General features: G+C 44.4%; 2 protein-coding genes across 9 annotated transcripts; one reads left to right on the forward strand and one right to left on the reverse strand.

The window, feature by feature from the left end:
* Positions 1 to 2,533: 2,533 nt before the first annotated feature.
* LOC123133508 (uncharacterized) lies at positions 2,534 to 3,093 on the reverse strand. The gene has a single exon (XM_044552989.1). It carries the CDS (start codon positions 2,998 to 3,000, stop codon positions 2,737 to 2,739), a length of 264 nt encoding a protein of 87 aa, XP_044408924.1. The 5' UTR covers positions 3,001 to 3,093; the 3' UTR covers positions 2,534 to 2,736.
* Positions 3,094 to 12,504: 9,411 nt separating this feature from the next.
* LOC123135822 (transcription termination factor MTERF6, chloroplastic/mitochondrial) lies at positions 12,505 to 16,575 on the forward strand. 8 transcript variants are annotated; one of them, XM_044555051.1, is made up of 3 exons: positions 12,505 to 14,889; positions 15,356 to 15,444; positions 15,598 to 16,575. In XM_044555051.1, the coding sequence occupies exon 1, from the start codon at positions 12,609 to 12,611 to the stop codon at positions 13,245 to 13,247; it is 639 nt and encodes a 212-aa protein (XP_044410986.1). In that variant the 5' UTR covers positions 12,505 to 12,608; the 3' UTR covers positions 13,248 to 14,889; positions 15,356 to 15,444; positions 15,598 to 16,575. The 8 variants fall into 8 exon arrangements, with proteins under 8 accessions (XP_044410986.1, XP_044410988.1, XP_044410981.1 ...); XM_044555053.1 differs by having other exon boundaries at positions 15,806 to 16,575; XM_044555046.1 differs by having other exon boundaries at positions 12,505 to 16,073; positions 16,179 to 16,575.
* The last annotated feature ends 6,810 nt before the right edge of the window (positions 16,576 to 23,385 follow it).

The following is a 23,385-nucleotide window of genomic DNA, read 5'->3' on the forward strand; positions in this document are numbered from 1 at the left end:
GCACTTCGATGTTATGGTTCCATTCACGCGATGGTTCGTAGTTTCGTCCATTATAGATGTTTAATTTGGCCTTCATGTTTAAAGCTATTCTGGACGACTTTTGTCAAATTCGTCCCACACAGTCGACCATCTGAAATTTGCCTTTACTAATAGCTTCACCTCGCAATTTCACACGACTTTCATATTGCATGTTTTCTGTTTCGACGATCTTAGACAAGTAGATGTGATGTGTTTTAATGACACTCCTTAAATTCCTTCAACCCTTCCATTCCTCACGTCCGCCTCTTCTCCTGCGTCCTACTACGCTACCGCCACCGCTAGCGTTGTTCCTCTCGATCTCCTCTCGCGCATCTTGCTGCACCGTCACCACCGCCGGCGTGGTTCCACTCGGCCTCCTTGCCCGCATCTTGCTGCACCATCACCACCGCCGGCGTGGTTCCACTCGGCCTCCTTGCCCGCATCTTGCTGCACCATCACCACCGTCGGCGTAGTTCCTCTCGGCCTCCTCGCCTGCATCGTACTACACTTACGCCATTGTCAGCGTTGTTCCTCTCAGCCTCCTCGCCCGCACTGTACTACACTAACGCCATCACCGGCGTTGTTCCTCTCGGCCTCCTCGCGGCGTCCTACTACACCGATGTCGTCCCCAACGTTGTTCCTTTCAGCCTCCTCCCCCTCGTCCTACTACACTGACGCTGCCATGTCGTTCGCACGACATCGACTACATCCAACAACCACCCCAAACACTGATACGTCCATTTTGCATCACTAATTTTTATTGTAATTTATCCTATTTCAATGACATATTGCACAATATGCTGCCACTCTAATGTTTTTTCTCTCTTAAAATGCAAGATATACAAAGAGGAGGAGATTGCCGGCAGCTGAAATTCTGGACCAAAAATAGCAACAGAAGAGAAAGCAATTCTCCGGAGCTCAAAACGAAGCATGATTTTTTGAGAATTGTTTTAAAATATATGATGGATATTGGAGCAAAGAAATACCAGAGGGGCCCCACGAGTTAGCTACATGGACAGGTGGCGCGACCTACTCCCCTGGCCTGCCCCCCACCCGTGTGGGCCCCTGGTGGCTCGCCTCCCGATGCCCTTTGGCCATAAAATCTCACTTGCCCTAGAAAAAAATCATATAAAAGTTTCGGGACCATCTTGATCTTCTCTACAGAGTTCTGATGCAGGCTATCTCTCTTTTTCGCAACCATTGCATGCATAAAATAGCTTAACTTCTGAGCTGTTGTGATCGTGGACTTTCGAATAAGAAGATAAGGAACGGCTCTCACTTTTCCAATTCTGCCTGATAGGAATCATAAACAATCCACTTCTGGAGACAACCTATCCGCAGCTTAAGCATGTGATACACACATATCTGCTGACTTTGCTTTTGGCTAGCTGCAACTGCCTAATATTCTAATTAATGTCAACGCGTGATGCGATGTCCAGGAAACTAACGTCAAGGAAGTAGGCAGCAAATCATTTGCGGCATGGCGTGCAGATCCGGCTGTGTCAGCATGCTTGTACTGCAGCCGTGTGTACGCTTCAATGTTTCTTCGTGTCTGATACTGTATGCCCAAACGCAATGTCAGCTGAAAAGGAAATAATTCCTTGCTGCTGACGGCATATGACACGTCTTGATCTTATTATATGAGATATATTTACCAGTCTATCGAAGGCGGTCATGCGTGACGATGGGTTGGAGACAGAAAGCGTGCGAGATTACTCTTTTAGGAACCAGTATGTTTAACTTGGAAGCATATCATATTCATGCTTGCATACCCGGCGATGTGGATGCACTAGAACCGTCGTATTCTCGTGACCTTGAGCTGTCGAATTCATCGACCTGTGATTCTAGCAATATCTGTTTAGCTTTTCTTTTTGTGTGGGGAGCAATATCCGATTAGTTGATATGCCAAATTACGATACGGCAGGTCTGATTAGCAATCTCAACCCTTGATGTGGATATTACAAGTAAACATACTTCATGCCTTGCTATTGATATAGGCAACCATACTTTTTAGCTGATGTGCTAATTTCTGACAAGGACACGAGAGCGCATCATCGTCTTCGTTTAAGTTCCTGTCGTCTACTGTAGCTACTAATATTCATGTCCTTGTCATCATTATGAAATATCACTTCTCTTGCGGGGAATGATCAAATATCACTCAATGCATGCCAACCGAGAGCATGACAAGTTGTTAGAAAGGTAGACTTTTTCTTTTGTGGGAGACAAAAAATGTAGGTTTTAATAATAATAATAATAATAATAATTGAAACAAGAGACCGAGAAGGCATGGTATCAGCCCCTTATGCAGTAGTGGTCTAACAGAGAATCAACTTGATCTCCTTTAGTGGCTGAAGTCAGCTCAATGCACCCGGCCGGGCAGTTTATGGGACCTTGTTTGAACTGAAATGCTTAGCCCAAAGGAACGAGGAACCAAACAGCCACATGCATGTCTGTACTGATAGCCAAACATCTCATAGGTCATAGCGCAGACAAGTAAAAACGGAGGTCAACCCAATTAATGCAGGATCATTCATGACTGAATTCCTGTCAACTTGTTTTGACCAATTAACAAAAGAACTTGCTTTACACACTCCTCCAAGAGAAGCTAATCGATCAAAGGAACAAAGTTACACACACGCACGCACGCACGCTACTAGCTACGTAGAAGAAAGCTGCGGCTTACAATTTCGTGGCATGGCAAGTACTACAGTAATATAATCAAGAGGAAGTCGCCGCCGATGCTTTGGGTTTGGGGTGCACCTTCTTCTTCATGAGGCCAAAGAATCCTCCCCTGCTGCTCGCACCACCACCACCAGCAGCCTTCTTCTCTCCAGTGGCACCGGCGTCCTCCTTGTCCTTGCTGCTCTTCGCGCCGTGGAGCGCCGCGGCGGCTTCCGCTTGGTCCATGCGCCTCAGCTTCTCCTTGTAGGCGTTCTTGAGCACGTAGGCCTCCACGAAGTCCCCTCCCATCATGGACGCCATATCAGTTTCTCTAACAAATTCTTCTTGCGCTGCTGCTGCTGCTTGCTGCTTCCAAATTGCTTTGGGACTTGTGCGGGAGGGTTGAGTTGAGGCGCGTGCCCGGCCGTTTATATAGGCCCGCCCTGGTGGATGGACGGACGCGCGGCGGGAAGATGAGACTTGGCATGCAAAGCTGAGGCGCGGAAAAGTTAAAGCGGAAGAAGGATCGAGGCAACTTGGGGCGCACGGGAAAAGTCATGTCACGCGTGACGTACAAGACCAAGCGAGCAGGCACCGTAGGATTTTGTCGCCGCGAGGAAACGCGCCGGAAGAAGCGGAGTGGGAGAGTGGTGCGTGTTTGTCCTCCTCTTATTGACCGTCCATCTCATGAGTCGTGTGGTCAGCGTTGCCGCGCGACGCAAGGCACGACCACTGTCTCCACTTCCTTCCTGCGACGTGTAGTTTAAGGTGAGCTGAGTGCGGCGGTCTGGCGAAGAAAGTCGCGCACAGGTTAGCCAAGGGCGTGCTTGGTAGCCCGCATACACTAATCTGTCCTGTGCGGCAACAATTTAGTCCGTTTGATTGTCTGCATTCATTGTTCAGCCTGCATAATACTAACTTTGTAGCATCTCTAGGACTGTCTCGCTGCAAACGCTCGAATGGGTGGTTCGAGGGATGCAGCCGAGCGTAAGTGGGTTGGTCCGATGATGCAGCCTCGTTTTGTCTCATAAGGGCATCTACAACGCCGGAAGCTTAGGGAGGTGACAGGATCAATTTCCTACTAATTTTCCCTTAGCTTGGCAGTTAGGCCCAGAAATCCCGGCGTCGGACGCTACATCGGCGCAAAGGCAGGCATCAGACGCTAGTCCTTTTCTCTCCCGTAAGAGGCGCATGCGCTGTTTAATTACCGCTCAATTAGCGCCGGCTGTTAGCGCCTTGCGTTGAGAGGTAAGTCGCTTACTCCCTCCTTCCATCTATATAGGGTCTAATGCGTTTTTCGAGGCTAATTTTGACCAAATATTAGAGTAATAATATATGACATGCAACTTACACAAAGCACACCGTTAAATTCGTGTGTGAAAGGAGTTTTCAATGATATAATTTTCACATTGTGCATGTCATGTATTATTAATCTTGTCAATAGTCAAATGCGGTCTTAAAAAATGCATTAGGCCCTATATAGATGGAAGGAGGGAGTAGGTGTTTTTAATTAAATAACATTTATTTTTTGATCTATAAGCGCCTAGTTAGGTGCCCTAAGTGGGTATAGGTGAAGTTGCACATGGTATGGTATGTTCGTTTAACTCCTAATCTTGTTCACTTATTAGTCCCAATCTGCACAGTGGTGCTTCGATTTGAGGTAAAGTCTACACGAAAAAGAAGCACTTTGATGTTGTGATTCCATTCACGTGATTGGTTCGTAGTTTCATCCATTATAGATGTTCAATTTCATCTTCATGTTTAAAGCTATTTTGGACGACTTTTGTCAAATTCGTCCCAAACAGTCGACCGTCTGAAATTTACTTTGACCAATAGCTTCATCTCGCGATTTCACACGACTTTCATATTGCATGTTTTCTGTTTCGATGATCTTAGACGAGTAGACGTGATATGTTTTAATGACACTCCTTAAATTCTTTCATCCCTTCCATTCCTCCTGTCCGCCTCTTCTCCTGCGTCCTACTACACTACCGCCATCGCTAGTGTTGTTCCTCTCGATCTCCTCTCTTGCATCTTGCTGGACCGTCACCACTATCGGCGTGGTTCCACTCGGCCTCCTTGCCCGCATCTTGCTGCACCATCACCACCGCCTTCATAGTTCCTCTCGGCCTCCTCGCCTGCATCGTACTACACTTACGCCATTGTCAGCATTGTTCCTCTCGGCCTCCTCGCCCGCACTGTACTACACTAACGCCATCGCCGACGTTGTTCCTCTCGACCTCCTTGTGACGTCCTACTACACTAGTGTCGTCCCCGACGTTGTTCCTTTCGGCCTCCTCTCCCTCGTCCTACTACATTGATGCTGCCATGTCATTCGCACTGCATTTTCTCTCCTCTATTATGCATCTACCTTAGTGCCCTTCTACTCATCCCTTTGCGCGATCTTTCTTTGTGGCAACGACTCAAGCAACTTGTTCACCGCGCTATCGTCCACCTCAGTCATCATGGCACTGTCACTAGTGCAGAACCGGGCTATAGCACCGGTTCATAAGGGCTTTTAGTGCCGGTTCTGTAACCGGTACTAAAGGATGGGGACTAAAGGTCCCCCCCCCTTTAGTACCGGTTCGGCACGAACCGCCACTAAAGTGCCACCACATGGCACGAGCCAGGGCCGGGTGCGGGGAGACCTTTAGTACCGGTTGGTAACACCAACCGGTACTAAATGTTTGAGGGGTTTTGGTTTTATTTATTTTTTTCCTTTATTTTTGTGTTTTTAGTTTAATTTAGAGATTGTTTTTACATTATAATGAGTTGTTAAATTATTAGGTGAAAGTACTGCAGATTAGTTTCAACTGGATGCATGCATGGATCCTAGCTAAGTGATCAAAGTATATATGCCATATCCATATTACTTGATCACTTATATTAGGTGAGCAAGTAATATGGATATGGTATATACTTGATCACTTAGCTAGCTAGGATCCATCCAGTTGAAACTAATATGCGGTTTCTTTCATAAATGATATAATAACTCATCATCATCGTATTAATATAAAAACTATTGCATCATATATCATCACCAACAAGTTAACGGTATACTAGCTAGCTAAAAATCATTATAGTCGTCATTACCACTATTTAATCATCATAGTCATTACCGCTATCTAATCACCACCAATACTCGCTTAAAGAAGAAACATTCACTTTTGTACCAGAAGGAAAGATATCATCGAGTTCAACATGGTCATGATTATAAGCGTTCATATATAAGACCATAAAAGCAAATCACTCTTTGAGATTAAGTTCAGAACGAAGAACACGGACATGAGAGGACAAGTACTAAGAGCATGCTAATCACTCCTGCTGCTCTCTTTCAGGTAAAATAGCATAGAACATGTATAGCTCTCCTGATTCATCATATCAGAGCATGCAAATGAACTTGTATCCTAATCTTGGGTTGCACTTCTGATTGCTGTCCCCTAGTACTTCTCTACGATCATGGATAATTTTTCTCCAGGCTTTCACTATTAAGCATTCCTCGCTGTTAGAAATCCCGAATGCACTTTAGGATGTCTTGGCCGTAAGCTAACTATTCTCATGCGAGCTTTACTCTCGATCCATTGAGGCACAACATTCATTGGGAGTCCCTGTTGAAGAACATCATATAGTAACATACTTAGTAATGAAGTTTAGCTTAAAAAATAACGTATGCAAAAGATGCACTGAGGAAAAATAGTAAAAATCTTACCATCTTTCCTAAATAGATGTGACGTAGTTCAATATGATCACTATTGGTCGCACGTTTTGACTACTAAGATTTTCAAATTCAGGAAAATAATTTCTCTTGGCAGTATCAAGATCCTCAAGCCATGAAACATAGTGACTTATCTCCTCGCAGTTTAGTTCAGCCCCGAGACAGTGGACGGTCCTGTCTACCAAGCGCTGGACATGTTTGCTTGAATGGAAATAAGCTGTCAATAGAAATTAGTTGTCAACTATTTTTTAAAAAACAATATCAAAGACATAAATATGGTTGAGAAACTCACATAATGGTAGAACTGGAGGCGTCTGTACATCGATCCAAATGTCTCTATTACCTTCAATATCATCTTCGGGACGAATATCAAAGGTGATAAACATATCAAGCTCAAATACACAAGCCTTGCATAGTGCTTGCCAAGTTTTGCATTCAAAATGGGTGTAGGTGTCTTGATTATATAATTTGACATTGAAGTTATAACCATGCTCGGTCTTCAAGTAACTCTCTTTACCTCCATAGTTTTATTAGGACTGAAACCTATCTTATCCAAGACAAAAAATTCTTGCATGGCAGGGGATACGCTACTAGAATAGTGAAAATTTAAAATAGTAAGTTGAAGCAAATGAAGCATATATAAGTCATGCTTAATTACGAAAAAAGACTTATCATTGTGACTTACTGTATCCACTTCGAAGGTCTCATCCAGCTTGATGCTGAAGTGCCTATCATCAACTAGGAAATTTTTGTCACACAGGCCACGTTGGTCTTTGAGGTCTTCGCACATAATGAAATTGTTTCCGTCGTCAGACGACATTTTCTATGTTCATAGGTGAAACATTAAACACTTATTAGTTATATTAATTCAACTAATTAAAGGGTTCTATTAATTCAACTAGGTAGTTCAACTAATTAATTCAACTAAGCACTTAACTAATTCAACTAAACTAGTTTTATTAATTTTCTTACTAAAAATAAAGTAGCTAGTTCTATATACCAAAATTTTAATTAGATGATCAAATCTCATATACCTAAATTTAATATATATCTAATTCATCTAACATTAATATAAATTCATCTACAACTGAAAGTATAAAAAACTAACTCATCTAACATTATCTAATTTATATAATCTAACATTTATATAATCTAACATTTTGACATTAAACATTTGTGTGTGTATGTGTGTGCGCGTGTGTGTGCATGTGCACAGAGGCCGCCGGTGAGCGGCAGGGGGGCGGCCAGCTGGGGCACGCGATCGATTTTACACCGGGGGGGGGGGGGGCGACGACGACGGGGGCGACGACGGGGCCGAGGGGCGCGGCGCGAGAAGGGGGCGGCGATGACGGTGACGGGGGCGGCGCACGGACCGGGGCGGCAGCGACGGTGATGGGGACGGCGACGATGGCGACGGGGGCGGTGGCGGGCGCAGCGCGGGGACGGGCGCGACGAATAGATGAAGATGATAACTAAAATTTTCGTAAGTGCTGCTTATATAGGGGATGCCTTTAGTACCGGTTGGAGACAGGAACCGGTACTAAAGGTCAAATTTGGCTAGGCCAAGCGGCGGGAAGCGACCCCCTTTAGTACCGGTTCGTGGCTCCACCCGGTACTAAAGACCCGCCCTTTAGTACCGGTTGGAGCCACGAACCGGTACTAAATGGGGTGCGCTCCGGTTCCGTGGTACAATGTTTAGTCCCACCTCACCGAGTGAAGAGCATCCGCACTGGTTTGTAAACCCAGCCGCGGCTTCTCCTTCGAGCTCCTATCTAATGCAGGCCTCTGGACCAAACTTTGCGCGCTGCCCTGTGACCCTGCTGGGCCTTACGGGCCTGCATAAGCACGCCCAAGGCCGAGCAGGCCCACTGAGCAGCGCAGAAATAGTTTTTTTCATATAGTTTTTTTTTCTTTTGTGGTTTATATATTTTCTTTTATTTATTTCTGAGTAGTTTTTTGTTGTACTTATAGTTTCTTATGTTTAATATGAGTGTGTTTTATCATTATATTCATATTTGTAGTGATTTTTCAGTTCATTTTGTAGTGCTTTTTAATTTCACGGTGATTTAGCTCTAAAAACAAATCAGTAAATGCATCAAAAATAACAAATTATGTCTGAAATGGTTGAAAGTTGATGACGTGGATTTGAATTGTGCATCTGAACGCAAAAAAGTCCGGAGTTGTAATAAGTTATTAAAATATTGAATAGCCGGTGTAACGGATGAGTTTTCGTCCAAAACCCTGATACTTCGTAAGAGATTTTCCAGTTTGTACACGAAGTGCATCCAATTTTTACCGTAATCCTCTCTACTTTTTTGCACATGCTATGCGGGTGAAATGATGATACCTTGCCAAGTTTCAACCTTTTCAGAGTTCATTTTGTAGTGCTTTTCAAGTTCACAGTCATTTAGCTCTCAAAACAAATCTGTAAATGCATCAAAAATAGCAATTTATGTGAGAAAGGGTTGAAAGTTGATGACGTGGATTTGAATTGTACATCTGAACGCAAAAAAAGTCCGAAGTTGTACTAAGTTATTAAAATATTGAATAGCCGGTGTAACAGATGAGTTTTCGTCCGAAACCCTGATGCTTCAAAAGAGATTATCCAGTTTGTACACGAAGTACATCCTGTTTTTGCCGTAACCCTCTCTACTTTTGCACATGCTATGCGAATGAAATGATGATACCTTGCCAAGTTTCCACATTTTCAGAGTTCATTTTGTAGTGCTTTTCAAGTTCACGGTCATTTAGCTCTCAAAACAAATCAGTAAATGCATCGAAATAGCAAATAATGTCAGAAAGGGTTGAAAGTTGACGACGTGGATTTGAATTGTGCATCTGAACGCAAAAAAGTCCAGAGTTGTACTAAGTGATTAAAATATTGAATAGCCGGTGTAACAAATGAGTTTTCGTCCGAAACCCTGATACTTCGAAAGAGATTGTCGAGTTTGTACACGGAGTGCATCCAATTTTTGCCGTAACCCTCTCTACTTTTTTGCACATGCTATGTGGGTGAAATGATGATACCTTGCCAAGTTTCAACCTTTTCAGAGTTTATTTTGTAGTGCTTTTCAAGTTCACGGTCATTTAGTTCTCAAAATAAATCAGTAAATGCACCGAAAATAACAAATTATGTCAGAAATGATTGAAAGTTGATGATGTGGATTTGAATTGTGCATCTGAATGCAAAAAAAGTCAGGAGTTGTACTAAGTTATTAAAATATTGAATAGCCAGTGCAACAGATGAGTTTTCGTCCGAAACCCTGATACTTCAAAAGAGATTGTCCACTTTGTACACGAAGTGCATCCAGTTTTTGCCGTAACCCTCTCTACATTTTTGCACATGCTATGCGGGTGAAATGATGATACCTTGCCAAGTTTCAACCTTTTCAGAGTTCTTTTTGTAGTGCTTTTCAAGTTCACGATCATTTAACTCTTAAAACAAATCAGTAAATGCATCGACAATAGCAAGTTATGTCAGAAATGGTTGAAAGTTGGTGACGTGGATTTGAATTGTGCATCTGAATGCAAAAAAAAGTCATGAGTTGTACTAAGTTATTAAAATATTGAATAGCCGGTGTAACAGATGAGTTTTCATCCGAAACCCTGATACTTCAAAAGAGATTGTCCACTTTGTACACGAAGTACATCCAGTTTTTGTCGTAACCCTCTCTACTTTTTTGCACATGCTATGCGGGTGAAATGATGATACCTTGCCAAGTTTCAACCTTTTCAGAGTTCCTTTTGTAGTGCTTTTCAAGTTCACGGTCATTTAACTATTAAAACAAATCAGTAAATGCATCGACAATAGCAAGTTATGTCAGAAATGGTTGAAAGTTGATGACGTGGATTTGAATTGTGCATCTAAACGCAAAAAAGTCTGAAGTTGTAATAAGTTATTAAGATATTGAATAGTCGGCGTAACAGATGATCTCAGAGACCATTAGCCAGCTTATCGGACCAAACGAAAGCTGAAACACAAGGCATGTTAATTTCTCGTACCACTCGGTACTCATTATAAATACCCCATATACATAAGTAAAGCACCAACCTGGTAACATCCAACATAAAGAAGTAATGCATAGTCGTTCGAACCGGCTCTTGTGTAAACATGAAAAAATATACATAAAAATACATTGATCAGTACCGCCTTTCAGCCAAAACACGCTACTGCTATAGATAAATACATCAAAAATACATTGATCATCAATGATCTTTTTGTGTACAATCTGAATTGTCAATATGAGTCCTCACCGGTTTAGAAACCGGAGAAGACTCATATTGTGGCCACAAATTCTACACATAGAGTTCAGTGAAGACCAAGTGATTGTGATAGTTTGAGAAGTAACATATTTAAGGTGGTAAAAACTCTGTTAGCGGAGCGAGGTGGGACTAAAAAACCGCTGTCAACTAGGAACCTCTAGTACCGGTTTGTGGCACGAACCGGTACTAAAGGTGCTGGTGGGCCCCCAGCCTGACCACAGCCTGCAACAGCCACTTCAGTATCGGTTCGTGGCGCGAACCAGTACTAAAGGGTCGCCACGAACCGGCACTAATGATCTCCGCCCCCTAGCCGTTGGGACCGGCACTAATGATCACATTAGTACCGGTTTTGTTATAAACCGGGACTAATGTGCTTCACATTAGACCCTTTTTCTACTAGTGTGTATAACTCTGTGTGTTATGTGTAGCTATTACTTAATCATATCCCATGTATACAACCAAACACCGTGTAGTTGCATATGCCGAGCCAATGCAGGACAGCAAACGACATTGCCAAAATTGATCCCCTAATCCAGGAAGCCTAGATGCGGGCAACCAAACGATGTATATATGTTGGTTTTCGTCTGTTTTTTCTCAGCCAGGCTTAACTAGGACAAGCATGCATAGCAGAGAAATTCGTAGATGGCAATCAAACACACCCTAGGGAAATGTTGTTGTAACTGATTAAATAAAATGCAGCAATTCCATCTCAAAAAATGAAAAAGAAAGTCAAAAAATAATTTTGATTCTCAACTTCACATGAATACATATGATTCTATTGGTGACAGCGTTTCCTTGTCACGCCTGCCACAACGACCCCACCAGAAGGACCATAGGAAGACAAGCCGGTCCCAACGATACGTGTGTATGGCTAGGATATGTTGAGCATGTTTTCATGTCAATGTGACTGAGTAAATATTCTGGTTGGCTGAGCTTGCATGCTCTAGGGCATGTCCAACGCCTACCCACAAGCTGGATAGTGCATTTGTCCGCGTAAATTGATGTGGGAGACGACCATTCAAAGCTAGCCGCATATGTCTGATTGATTTTCGTCGAATTTTAATGAAATTGAACAAATTCAATGCATATTTAAAAAAAAAACTCGAACGATATTCATTCATACTTAGGTAGCTTTTACATCAAACTAGATGGGTTTTGACATATTTGAACTGGACGGGTCTATGTAAACCTAACCTAAATGACCGCCGGCACCCGTTCCCCATGTCCGGCAGGCCATGAGCTCCGATAACTGAAGCTCCGCCTCTAGAGTTTGCTTGTGGCTAATTGACCGACGATGATAAGCCCGCAAGCTTCGCTTCTACAGGAAGGGCGGAATAGTGGCCTTTCTCGGATCCAAGTGTCGGCGACCTCCTATGCGCCATCCTTTCTTGCTGTTGGTGGTGCCCGTGGACGTGTCGGCTTCGTGGTCGTGGCGGCGGGGTGCGGCCATGGCGGAGCTGGCGACCTCGTCCTCGTCCTCACTATTGTCGTATACATCATTCGCCGCCTCATCGATCTCCTAAAGGAGGCTTCTAACCGCCTGACGGAGGCGGTAAAGCCAACAGTCGCGGTGGATGTCACGAGCGGAGCGAGAGGACTCGAGCAACACCTTCTGCTCGGGCATGTCCACGTGTGGTGCGATGGGCATGCCAGCGGCGAGTTGCTCCTCTGCGTGTCGGTGCTCGTCGAGGAGGTGGATGTTGTACTCCTGGTCGGCATGCGCTTGCGAGCTCAAATAACATGTCATCTCAATTTGGTAAGGAGAAAAAGGAAAAGGAAATTCTACAAGACGAACGACTCACTCTAGTCTGGTTCATACATATGGCACACAAGAGGTGACTGACGCGTGGGGTCACCTTATTGTTCGGTTGAAGTGAACCAAATCTGGAGGACGGCGACCACCGCGTCTCTCTCTCTCTCTCCCTCCCCGCCGCCGCCGCCGCCGCCGCCCATGCTCCGCCTCCGGAGCCGCATCCTCGCCCACCTCCTCTCTTCTCCCGCCACCTCTCTCCACCACCTCCCCCACCCACCCGCCTCCCACTACACACTCCCCCGCCTCCTCTCCGCGGCCGCTTCCCCGCACACCGGATTCGCCGTCGAGGAGTACCTTGTCGAGGCCTGCGGCCTCACCCGAGCCCAGGCACTCAAGGCCTCGGCGAAGCTCTCCCACCTCAAGTCCCACTCCAAGCCCGACGCCGTCCTCGCCTTCCTCGCGGGCCTCGGCCTCTCCGCCGCCGACATCGCCGCCGCCGTCGCCAGGGACCCCCACTTGCTCTGCGCCGGCGTGGAAACAACCCTGGCCCCGAACGTCGTCGGGCTCACCGACCTCGGCCTGTCACGCCCTCAGGTCGCGCGCCTCGCCGCACTCGCCGGAAAGTCCTTCCGCATCAGATCCATCGTCTCCAATCTGCCGTACTGCCGGTCTCTCCTCGGCGGCTCCTACGAGAACCTCCTCCGGGCGCTCAAGCACGACCCCTATCTCCTCAGACGCAGCCTCGACAAGGTGATTAAGCCCAATGCCGCCCTCCTGCGGGAGTGCGGGCTAGATAATCGCGGTATCACCAAGCTGTGCCCCGGTACTATGTTATGAGATTTCTTAAGGAAAATGGATTGCTAGACCGTGAACGGGACTACTGGACAATTGTCAAGATTAGCGAGAATCTTTTCCTGGAGAAATACATATGCCCCCACAAGGAAGCTGCTCCGCGCCTTGCTGAAGACTATGCTGACGCTTGCAAAGGGCAAGTGCCCACTAGATTCAGATTTGCATGAACCAAGAGCGGGCTATGAGAATTGGTAACTGCTTGTTGCGCAACAAAGTCTACACTCTATGCAGTAAGCTGGTAATTTTTGTCTCACTGTTCTTTGCCTAACTGGATGTCTGTTGTCTCAGTTGACTTCTGAACCCCAACCAGTTGATGTCTTATTTGGTAGAGAAGAAAGCATCACATGCAATCTCTGAAAATGATAAGCATGGAATATATTTGTGTTTCCGACTTATGTTTAAGATCATTGAAATTGGATGTGGGGATGTATCAAATTTCTGTTGAAACCAGACCCAAAGAACCAGAAAGCAAAAGAACTACCCTACATTGGTTTTCATTAACAATATTAGCATGATCTGCTTTTATGCAGAATTTTATCAGCATGTTCCATTTTCATTTCATCGTCTTTTATTGTTTCATCATATGTAAGTTAGTAGTGAAATTGCAGTTCAAATTTAGACTCTGTAGAAAATATATTTCTGTTGGCTGTATGTTTAACTTTTTGCTTTTCCCCCCTGTACCCTTCAAAGATCAATTATCTTTGTTCCTAAAACTATACTTGAACTTATCTGAGAAACTTTTAATTGTGAAAAGCTGACCTATCTGAGACTAAAGCATGACCAACAAATGAATTAATCTTATCATTTCCATATGTCCTAATAGTTAGAACTAAACCAACAGAGATGGCATTAAACTGTATCCATTCACAAAAATTACATGTATATTTTGGCAGCAAACTTGTCGATTCGAAAATCAACCTCGTAAATCTACAAAGTTCTGCCCATTTTGTTGCTTAGAGCTGAGCTATAAGTCTTTCGCAAGCACGCACCTTAGGCCTGTTGTCCACCCCATAAGAAGCAAATTGTTCTTTTTGGAATATTTTTGTTTGAAGAAAGTACTTTTGTTAAACCAATTCATGGTTACTAGTTTGTATCAGTTCTTTCCCTTTGTTCTTCTCTTGTATTTGTAAACTGGCTCTAGTTCTAGGGACAACTGATCTCAAAACTGAATAATGCACTAGTAGCATTTCTGTAGATTGCGTACCTCTCCAGATTGGCAAATTCTCTGTCTGGTAAAAAAAATGAGCCTCCTTTGGTTGCATCAATCAAGTGCTTACACGTGTGTTATTTTACTTTACTCTCCTCGTTCCTCCTCTCTACAGCTCTACCCTGTGAAGCCAGGACAGTCTCACTATGGGGGTACAGTTACTTGGTTGGTTTCCTCGGAATCCTTGGTCTCTTTGTTGCCTCTGGATGTGGCAGGGGATAAGGCGCTTTGGGCTTCCATTGGACGAGTGACCCTTCAGCTATGTGCATGGGGTTATCCCTTGGGGATTTGTAGCAAGGGAAGCATCAGCTGACTCCCATCTTTTAAGAAAACATTTAGTGGGATCAACAATATATCACTGGAGATGCGCCTTCAGTTTTCTACCATGCATATCGAGGCAAATACAGTGAAAATTTGGAGGTCTGTTTAAAAAAGGTTAAATGGTGTTAGTTTCTGCCTTTCTGCTATAAGTATTATCACTGAACCTGATACTTGCATGATAATTTACTTTCACACTAGAACAATTTTTTACCTACCTCTATGAGCACTGTTATGGAATGGGTTATTGAAATCTTTGTGCTACTAAGCTGCTGTCAGTTGAATTTAGCAGCAGCTAATGCATGCAGTTTCTTATTCTTTTGTTAGAAAATCCCTCAAATGCTCGGGGAGCTATGTTACCTGTCAATTATGTGTACAATTTCATTGAGTCAACAGTGCATGCCATCAATTCTTTTCTGGAGTTCATAACCAATTTGAAACATATTTCTCTGTTTTTGGTTCATATTTATTGTTGTAATGAGCAATTAGACATGCAACTTAAAGCCACTAGCTAATTGATGGTAATTTACTCAGACTAATACTTAGTTTTTCTTTTGTGTTCCGGTAGTTGAGATGCTAAATGGGCTCTTCCATTTTGTACGCTGCATTCCACCCGGGAATTGGCCCTCTGTAGTGGTCAATTGTGAAGTCTGACTCGTAAGGCTTCATCGCTTAATTCGATAACTTGCTGTCTGTTATCAAATTTTCCTTGGAGCTTAGTCTGCTGGCATGAAGGCACATTTACTTGCTTGGATTAGTGATTAGTGTCGACCATGTCAAGTTAATCTTAGATTCATTTGCTCATTCCAGGCAAGCACGTTGAGGCAGTTCACATTCACCTGTCAGTTGTGTAATTGTGTGTGCGCCTCATCGCAGTATTGTTTGCTTATGTCCCATGTGTCGGCTCGGGATCTCGGCTCTAAAATTCTGCTTATTTTTTTTTGTCCCATGATGTTCCCTTTTCTACTTAAGACGCTCGTTGGTCGTCGTTGGCTTACCCCCTTGTCACATGGGTCAGTTGGGACCAAATGTTTTGCACAGGTGAAGCGGCGCTCTACACGCTGCTGATAGCAGTTGCCAAGGGAGGAGAGGTTGCGGAGAAGGCGACGCAAAAGATTGACGGATGGTTCGCCTTCATCTCCAATTTCATGGAGGTTGTGCTCAAGATAGCCTTCTCGAAGCCTGCTGCTTTATCAGTTAATGAATAGAGCTGGGTTATCCGGTTATGCCAAGTTCCTGCCTTCTTCTGTACTCTGAAACTTGCTACAACATTGAACAGTCCAATGGTTAGTTGCTCATTTACTTGCTTATTATCAAATTGTTTATATAGGGATGGAAAAAAGTGTCTTGGTAGCCTCTGTTACTCAAATTTGCGATTTTTTGGTATTTAGGTCTTGCTAGCGCTAGTCTCGGATACTCCAATGACTGCCGGGTTGTGCGGTTTTATCATTAACAAGACCCTACATCTTGTAGGCAGGTCTTGCAGAATAATTTCCTCTCTATTTTTTTCTTCTGAAAAGAGATCTGACTCAGATTCGTTTCTCGAATAAGGATGCCTGGGCAGTAGTTTTAGCCATTTTTCTTAAAAATATTGAAGGCATGGTCGTGAAAAACTGAAAAACCTGGAGGTGCTCTTGAACGAGCATTGGACCGGGATCTATTACTGGTTAGCTATGTGGGCTGCATCATATTGCAGAAGGAAACCTGAAGGTAACAATTTCAAGTGCTCATTGGGCAATAGACGAGCCTGCATAGTCACTTGTTTTCCTTTGGACTCATACTCTTTTGTCATACATTTTTCTGCATCTTGATCGTCGGTCTTCAGAGCATTTCTAACCGATCCTCTATATCAACTTAGTGGTGGCTTTTTACTCCATTAAGTTTGACCTATCCGATCCCCTATACGGCATAGTGGCCTAAAATTCTGAATATATTTACTTATCCCAACGCGGCCGAGTAAAATAGGCGCCTCTTCTCCTCCCGCACCGCCGCCGGTGCGCCCCCCGCCATACCCCGCCCCTCCGATGGCCGGATGTGGTGGCCGTCGGTCCCCGCCGCCTATCTGCACTGCAGCGCGGACCCGCGCTGCCACGCGCGTGGGTCGTCCTTCGCTGGCTCTTCATCGAGCCGTCGTCACCGGTAGCTTGATCCGCCCGCCGCCGCGCCCCTACGCCCGTTTGATGACTTCCTTGTCCTCCCTCGGTCCCGGCCGCCGACGAGGTCCTACCTTGGGGTCTGGCAGTGACGGTGGGGGATGTGGGTCGCGAGATTACGAATCGGGAGGCACACACCCGCCAGTGCCTCGGTAGCTTCCACACAGCCAAGCTTGCGGCCATGGAGTACGACCGCTGGCAGGCCCGCTACCACGGCGCGACGGCTCGGCTCAATTTCCCCTTCGACACACGTTCGATCGACCTCATCCTGTCGGAGCCGGGGATGGTGAGCTCGCCTATCGCGCGGGAGGGCCGTGAAGCGAGGGAGCGCCTTGAGGCCGAGGCCGCCGCCGAGGCCTACATGCAAGAGCTCCGTCGGCAGCACCCGGAGCTCGTGGAGGCGGATCGGATGATCTTTGCCGGTACGGAAGGCGGCGAGGTTATCGTGCTCTCCTGCATCGACGAGGTCGAAGGCGGCGAGGACGATGGCTTGGAGGGCGGAGATCAATGTCGGCAAGTGGAAGAGTGTCTTCCCCGACGACCCCAACAACGACACCAGCCCGGACCCGGCTCGCGGTACACCGTACCAGACGAGGAAGGATTGGCTCGACCTCACCTTCGACCGAAAGTAGTTTAGTTGCTTAGTTTAGTTAAAATTTATGTTTTATGTTCGCTTGTGCAAAACTATCTATGTTTATGTTTGAATGCATGCTATTTTTGGTTCAAATTGCTTTGAATTTGATCAAATTGATGTTTACTCCATTAAGCTTAGGTGATCGGCTAGAAAAGGCCAAAAATTAATGGAGTATATATACTTACTTACCTCTCGAACTAGAACATAAGGCATATTGGGCCATTAAGGAGCTCAATTATGATTTCAAACTTGCTGGTGAGAAGAGACTATTTGACATTAGCTCACTTGATGAGTGGAGAACCCAGGCATATGAGAATGCCAAACTATTTAAAGAGAAAGTTAAAGATGGCATGACAAAATGATACAAAAGCGTGAGTTTAATGTAGGTGATTATGTTTTGTTATAAAACTCCCGTTTAAGATTTTTTTGCAGGAAAACTCCTCTCTAAATGGGAAGGTCCTTACGTTATCGAGGAGGTCTATCGTTTCGGTGCCATAAAAATCAACAACTTCAAAGGCACAAATCCAAATGTCATGAACGGTCAAAGAATTAAATATTATATCTTAGGTAATCCCATAAATGTTGAAACCAATGTTATTGACACCGTAACCCCGGAGGAGTACATAAGGGACACTTTCCAGAACGTTCCAGACTCCAAAAAGGAATAGGTATGTGGTACGGTAAGTAATCCGACTCCAAAACAGTTCTAATAGCAGTTTTTCTCCATTTTGGAATATTTAAGAAAATAAGAAAATAAGAAGTAGTCCGAAAGGGACACGAGGCATCCACGAGGGTGGAGGGCGCGCCCTACCCCCTGGGCGCGCCCCCTGCCTCGTGGGCACCTCGTGTGCCCTCCGGACTCCGTTTTCTTGCACGATATTTCTTTCGGTCGGTAAAATTCATTATATAATCTCCTGAAGGTTTTGACCACCGTACCACGACACAATCCTCTGCTTATGTTTTGAGCTGTTTTTCTGACAGATCTAGATCACCATGACGTCTTCAAGTGCCCCCAAGGACACATTTTGCAGAAGGTCATCAACCCCTACCTCGCGGAGGTGATGCAACACCCTCAAACCATTGAGATGCGTGAGGGGGTGCTGCACATCCGCGATGTTGAGGGACCAAGGAGGACAGGAAGCGTGGAGAGAAGACTCGAAGCAATGGAGCAACAAGTTTTCAAGTTCCAGGGGATGGTGGAACATGGACTCAACGCCAACCTGAAAGTGCAACTATCTCTAGGTGGTTTTGGTAATTCATAACAACATATAGCTCATTGAGCTAATGCTATTCCAAGACTATTATTTCAGAAAATCTCAATGAATGGCATGACATGGATGATGAAAGTGGATCCCTCAAAATATCAAGGACAAAGGATTGGCTCAAGCTCAAAAGCTCAAAATTCCTCATTTTACATTTTAGTGATCCAAGATCACATTGAGTCTATAGGAAAAGCCAATACTATCAAGGAGGGATGAGGTGTTGCTTAATGAGCCTCTTGCTTCAAGTGCTTAGTGATATGCTCCAAATACCCTCAACTACTTTCTCACATCCTCTTATGACCTAAACATAAAGTCAAAATCGGTCACACCGATTATTTCTATCCGGCGCCACCGAGTTCAAATGTCATAGCCACTGCCACAAACCCTAGGCAAATCGGTCTTACCGATAGGGATCTCAGTCTCACCGAGATGGGATTGTAATCTCTCTGTTTCCCTTCGTAACGTTTCAGTCTAACCGAAGTGAGCGATCGGTCCCACCGAGATTGCAATGTAAACTCTCTGTTTCCCTTTCGTAACATTTCGGTCTCACCGAAAAGAGCGAATCGGTCCCACCGAGTTTACCTGACCAACTCTCTGGTTAGCTAATTACCAAAATCGGTCTCACCGAGTTTGTGTAATCGGTCTCACCGAGATTACGTTATGCCCTAACCCTAACCATATCGGTCCTACCGAGTTGCATGTCGGTCCCACCGAAAATCCTAACGGTCACTAGGTTTACTGAATCGGTCCGACCGAGTTTGTTGATTCGGTCCCACCGAGTTTGGTAAATTGTGTGTAACGGTTAGATTTTGTGTGGAGGCTATATATACCCCTCCACCTCCTCTTCATTCATGGAGAGAGCCATCAGAACAAACCTACACTTCCAACTTACCATTTCTGAGAGAGAACCACCTACTCATGTGTTGAGGCCAAGATATTCCATTCCTACCATATGAATCTTGATCTCTAGCCTTCCCCAAGTTGCTTTCCACTCAAATCTTCTTTCCACCAGATCCAAATCCTATGAGAGAGAGTTGAGTGTTGGGGAGACTATCATTTGAAGCACAAGAGCAAGGAGTTCATCATCAACGCACCATTTGTTACTTCTTGGAGAGTGGTGTCTCCTAGATTGGCTAGGTGTCACTTGGGAGCCTCCGACAAGATTGTGGAGTTGAACCAAGGAGTTTGTAAGGGCAAGTAGATCACCTACTTCGTGAAGATCTACCGCTAGTGAGGCAAGTCCTTCGTGGGCGACGACCATGGTGGGATAGACAAGGTTGCTTCTTCATGGACCCTTCGTGGGTGGAGCCCTCCGTGGACTCGCGCAACCGTTACCCTTCGTGGGTTGAAGTCTCCATCAACATGGATGTACGATAGCACCACCTATCGGAACCATGACAAAAACATCCGTGTCTCCAATTGCGTTTGAATCCTCCAAACCCTTCCCTTTACTTTCTTGCAAGTTGCATGCTTTAGTTTCCGTTGCCTATATACTCTTTGCATGCTTGCTTGATTTGTGAGATGATTGCTTGACTTGTCCAAAGATTGCTAAAATCTGCCAAACTCTAAAATTGGGAAAAGGTTAAGTTTTTATTTGGTCAAGTAGTCTAATCACCCCCCTCTAGACATACTTCAAGGTCCTACAAGTGGTATCAGAGCTTTGGTCTCCATTTGCTTTGATTTCCATAGCTTTTGGTGGTCATAGCCTTGGTTTCACAACCTAGGAGAGTATAGCGTCTAGCGAGGGAAATTATCACCGTAGAGGTCCTTACTTTGATGGTACTAATTTTGCTATTTGAAAACATAAGATGAAAATACATATTCTCGGACATAACCCCGCCGTTTGGGCTATTATTTGTATTGACTTGCAAGGTGAATTCTTTGATGGGAGAGAGCCGAACCGTGAAGCTAATGTGGGTGAATTGAAGATGCTGCAATACAACGCTCAAGCTTGTGATATCATCTTCAACGGATTGTGCCCCAAAGAATTCAACAAAATCAGCCGTCTTGAGAATGCAAAGGAAATTTGGGATACTTTGATTGATATGCATGAAGGTACTGACTCCGTCAAGGAATCCAAGCTGGATGTGCTCCAAAGTCAGCTTGACAAGTTCAAGATGAAGGATGGTGAAGGTGTCGCTGAAATGTACTCTAGGCTTGCTCTTATCACAAATGAGATTGCCGGCTTAGGGAGTGAAGAGATGACCGACAGATTCATCATCAAGAAGATCCTAAGAGCATTGGATGGAAAGTATGATACCGTGTGCACATTGATCCAAATGATGCCAAACTACAAAGATCTCAAGCCAACGGAAGTCATTGGAAGAATTGTTGCTCATGAGATGTCTCTCAAGGATAAGGAGGAACTTCACAACAAGTCAAGTGGTGCTTACAAAGCCTCATGTGAAGCCCCCACATCATCAAGTGAGAAACAAACCTTCAATGAAGAATTGAGCTTAATGGTGAAGAACTTCAACAAATTCTACAAGAGTAGAAGCAAAGAAAGAAGCTCCAAGTCAAGGTCCTACAATGACAAAAGATCTTCTAGTCGAGAGCGCAATTGCTACAATTGTGGGAGGCCTGGACACTATTCCAATGAGTGTACGACACCCTACAAAAGAAGAGAAGATTCTCCAAAAAGAAGAAGCAAAAGAGAAGAATCACCACCAAGAGAGAGGAGGAGTAGAGATGATCGTTATGAACAAAGACCCTCACGGAGAAGCAAGGATTCGGAAAGGAAGGACAAGTCATCAAGGAGCTACACAAAACGAAGACATCAAGCTCATGTTGGTGAATGGGTATCCGGCTCCGACTCCGACAATCACTCCGAGAGAAGCTATCACTCCGACTCTGAATATACTCAAGATGAAGGTGTTGCCGGTCTAGCACTTGTGTCAACCAACTCCTACGACATATTTGACTCACCAAATGAAGGAATTGGAAGATGCTTCATGGCCAAAGGTCCAAAGGTAACACATCCCGAGTATGTGGATTTCAATAGTGATGAAGATGACTTCCTAGGTGATGATGATTTACTTGTTGACAACTCTAGTGATGAATACTATGATGAAACGTCAATTAATCATGCTAATCAAGATAAAACGAATGACAATGATAAGGAGAAGATTGAGCTTCTAACTAAAGAACTAAACACTCTTAAGTTAGCTCATGAAACTATCTTCGAAGATCATCGAGAACTTTTAAGGGCTCATGAGAAGTTACGCTTTGAAAAGCTCAATCTAGGGCAAGAGCATGAGTTCTTAAAAGCTATCAATGATGATCTCCGTAAGAAAAGTTCTTCTTACATTGCCAAGCGTTTACTCTTATCTACTTACATGCCTCAAGTAAAATCTAGTAACAAGAACAAGAAAGATCCTTCCTCTAGTAGTAACAATAATGATGCTAAATCAAATATTGTTGCCTCTAGTAGTTCTCTTGATTCCACTAATGATTCTCGTAGCCAAGTTACTCTTGAGCAAGAAAATAGCTTATTGAAGGGAATTATAGAGAAAAGTGTATACAAGAGCCTTGCCGGGAGTAAGCAATTCGAGGAAATTGTGCGCAAGCAAGGAAGGCACCGGAAGAATCAAGGTGTTGTTTTTGAACAGAAGTTCAATGCCAATGGAGTTGAGTGGGAAGAAGATCAATACCCCAAGACAAAGTTTGTTCCTCAACAAGAGAAGTATGATCCTACTTCCTTCAAGGGAACACAAGCACAAGATGATCTTCCACCACAAGACCACAAGAATAAAGGCAAAGACAAGCTTCAAGAGGAGATTGATGCATTTGAGGAAGCACCTAAGGCCTTAGTCAAGTGGGTTCCCAAGACTACGTCAAGTTCTACTTCATCAAGTACAACTACAACTCCAAGGATTCCATCAAGATGATGTGGATCCCGAAGAAGAAGAACTAGAGAGTTCTTTAGGGTGACTCCGCCAACATTCTTCACTCATATCATTATGGTAAGGACAAGTGCAATCAACTTCCACATCTTGCACTAGTTCAAGGAGTCACAAACCCTCATGTTGGTAAAGCAAGGGACAAGGTAGCCTAATAATTTCATGGACATAATCTTGTGTGTGCATCACTCTATGTCTATGGATATTCTTGTTTGTTCCTTGTGGGACTAACCCATGTACGTATGTTGAAAGTGCAACTCACTCCAAAGGATTGCTCCAAATGATCTACATCAACATTGAGCATCCACATCTTCAACACCTACATGAAGTCATCATCGACAAAACCCAAGGTTAGTTCATCCCTCTAAAAAGGGATCTCACATCTAGGGGGAGCTTAACTCTAAGAATTGAGTTAAAGCAACTCTAATGATGTGAACACATCAATGCATTATGTAAAAGTGGTAACCCTACTTGAGCTTAAACGATGAGTATGATCTATGATCAAATGTTCTCATTTGACTCCTAAGTCAATATACTCATATATAGATGACCTAGTCATCGCCAATTGTTTGATAGATGCTAGAATTGGTTGTGCATGCTTTGCCACATATTTCATTTGCCATTCTATTGTGTGAGCATGTTGGTTGCAT

Source organism: Triticum aestivum, chromosome 6B, assembly GCF_018294505.1.
Source record: "Triticum aestivum cultivar Chinese Spring chromosome 6B, IWGSC CS RefSeq v2.1, whole genome shotgun sequence".
Taxonomy (NCBI): Eukaryota; Viridiplantae; Streptophyta; class Magnoliopsida; order Poales; family Poaceae; genus Triticum; species Triticum aestivum.

Bases quoted from the DNA above. Each gene is read 5' to 3' on its own strand.
- LOC123133508 (XM_044552989.1), bottom strand. From the start codon at position 3,000: ATGGCGTCCATGATGGGAGGGGACTTCGTGGAGGCCTACGTGCTCAAG.
- LOC123135822 (XM_044555046.1), top strand. From the start codon at position 12,609: ATGCTCCGCCTCCGGAGCCGCATCCTCGCCCACCTCCTCTCTTCTCCC.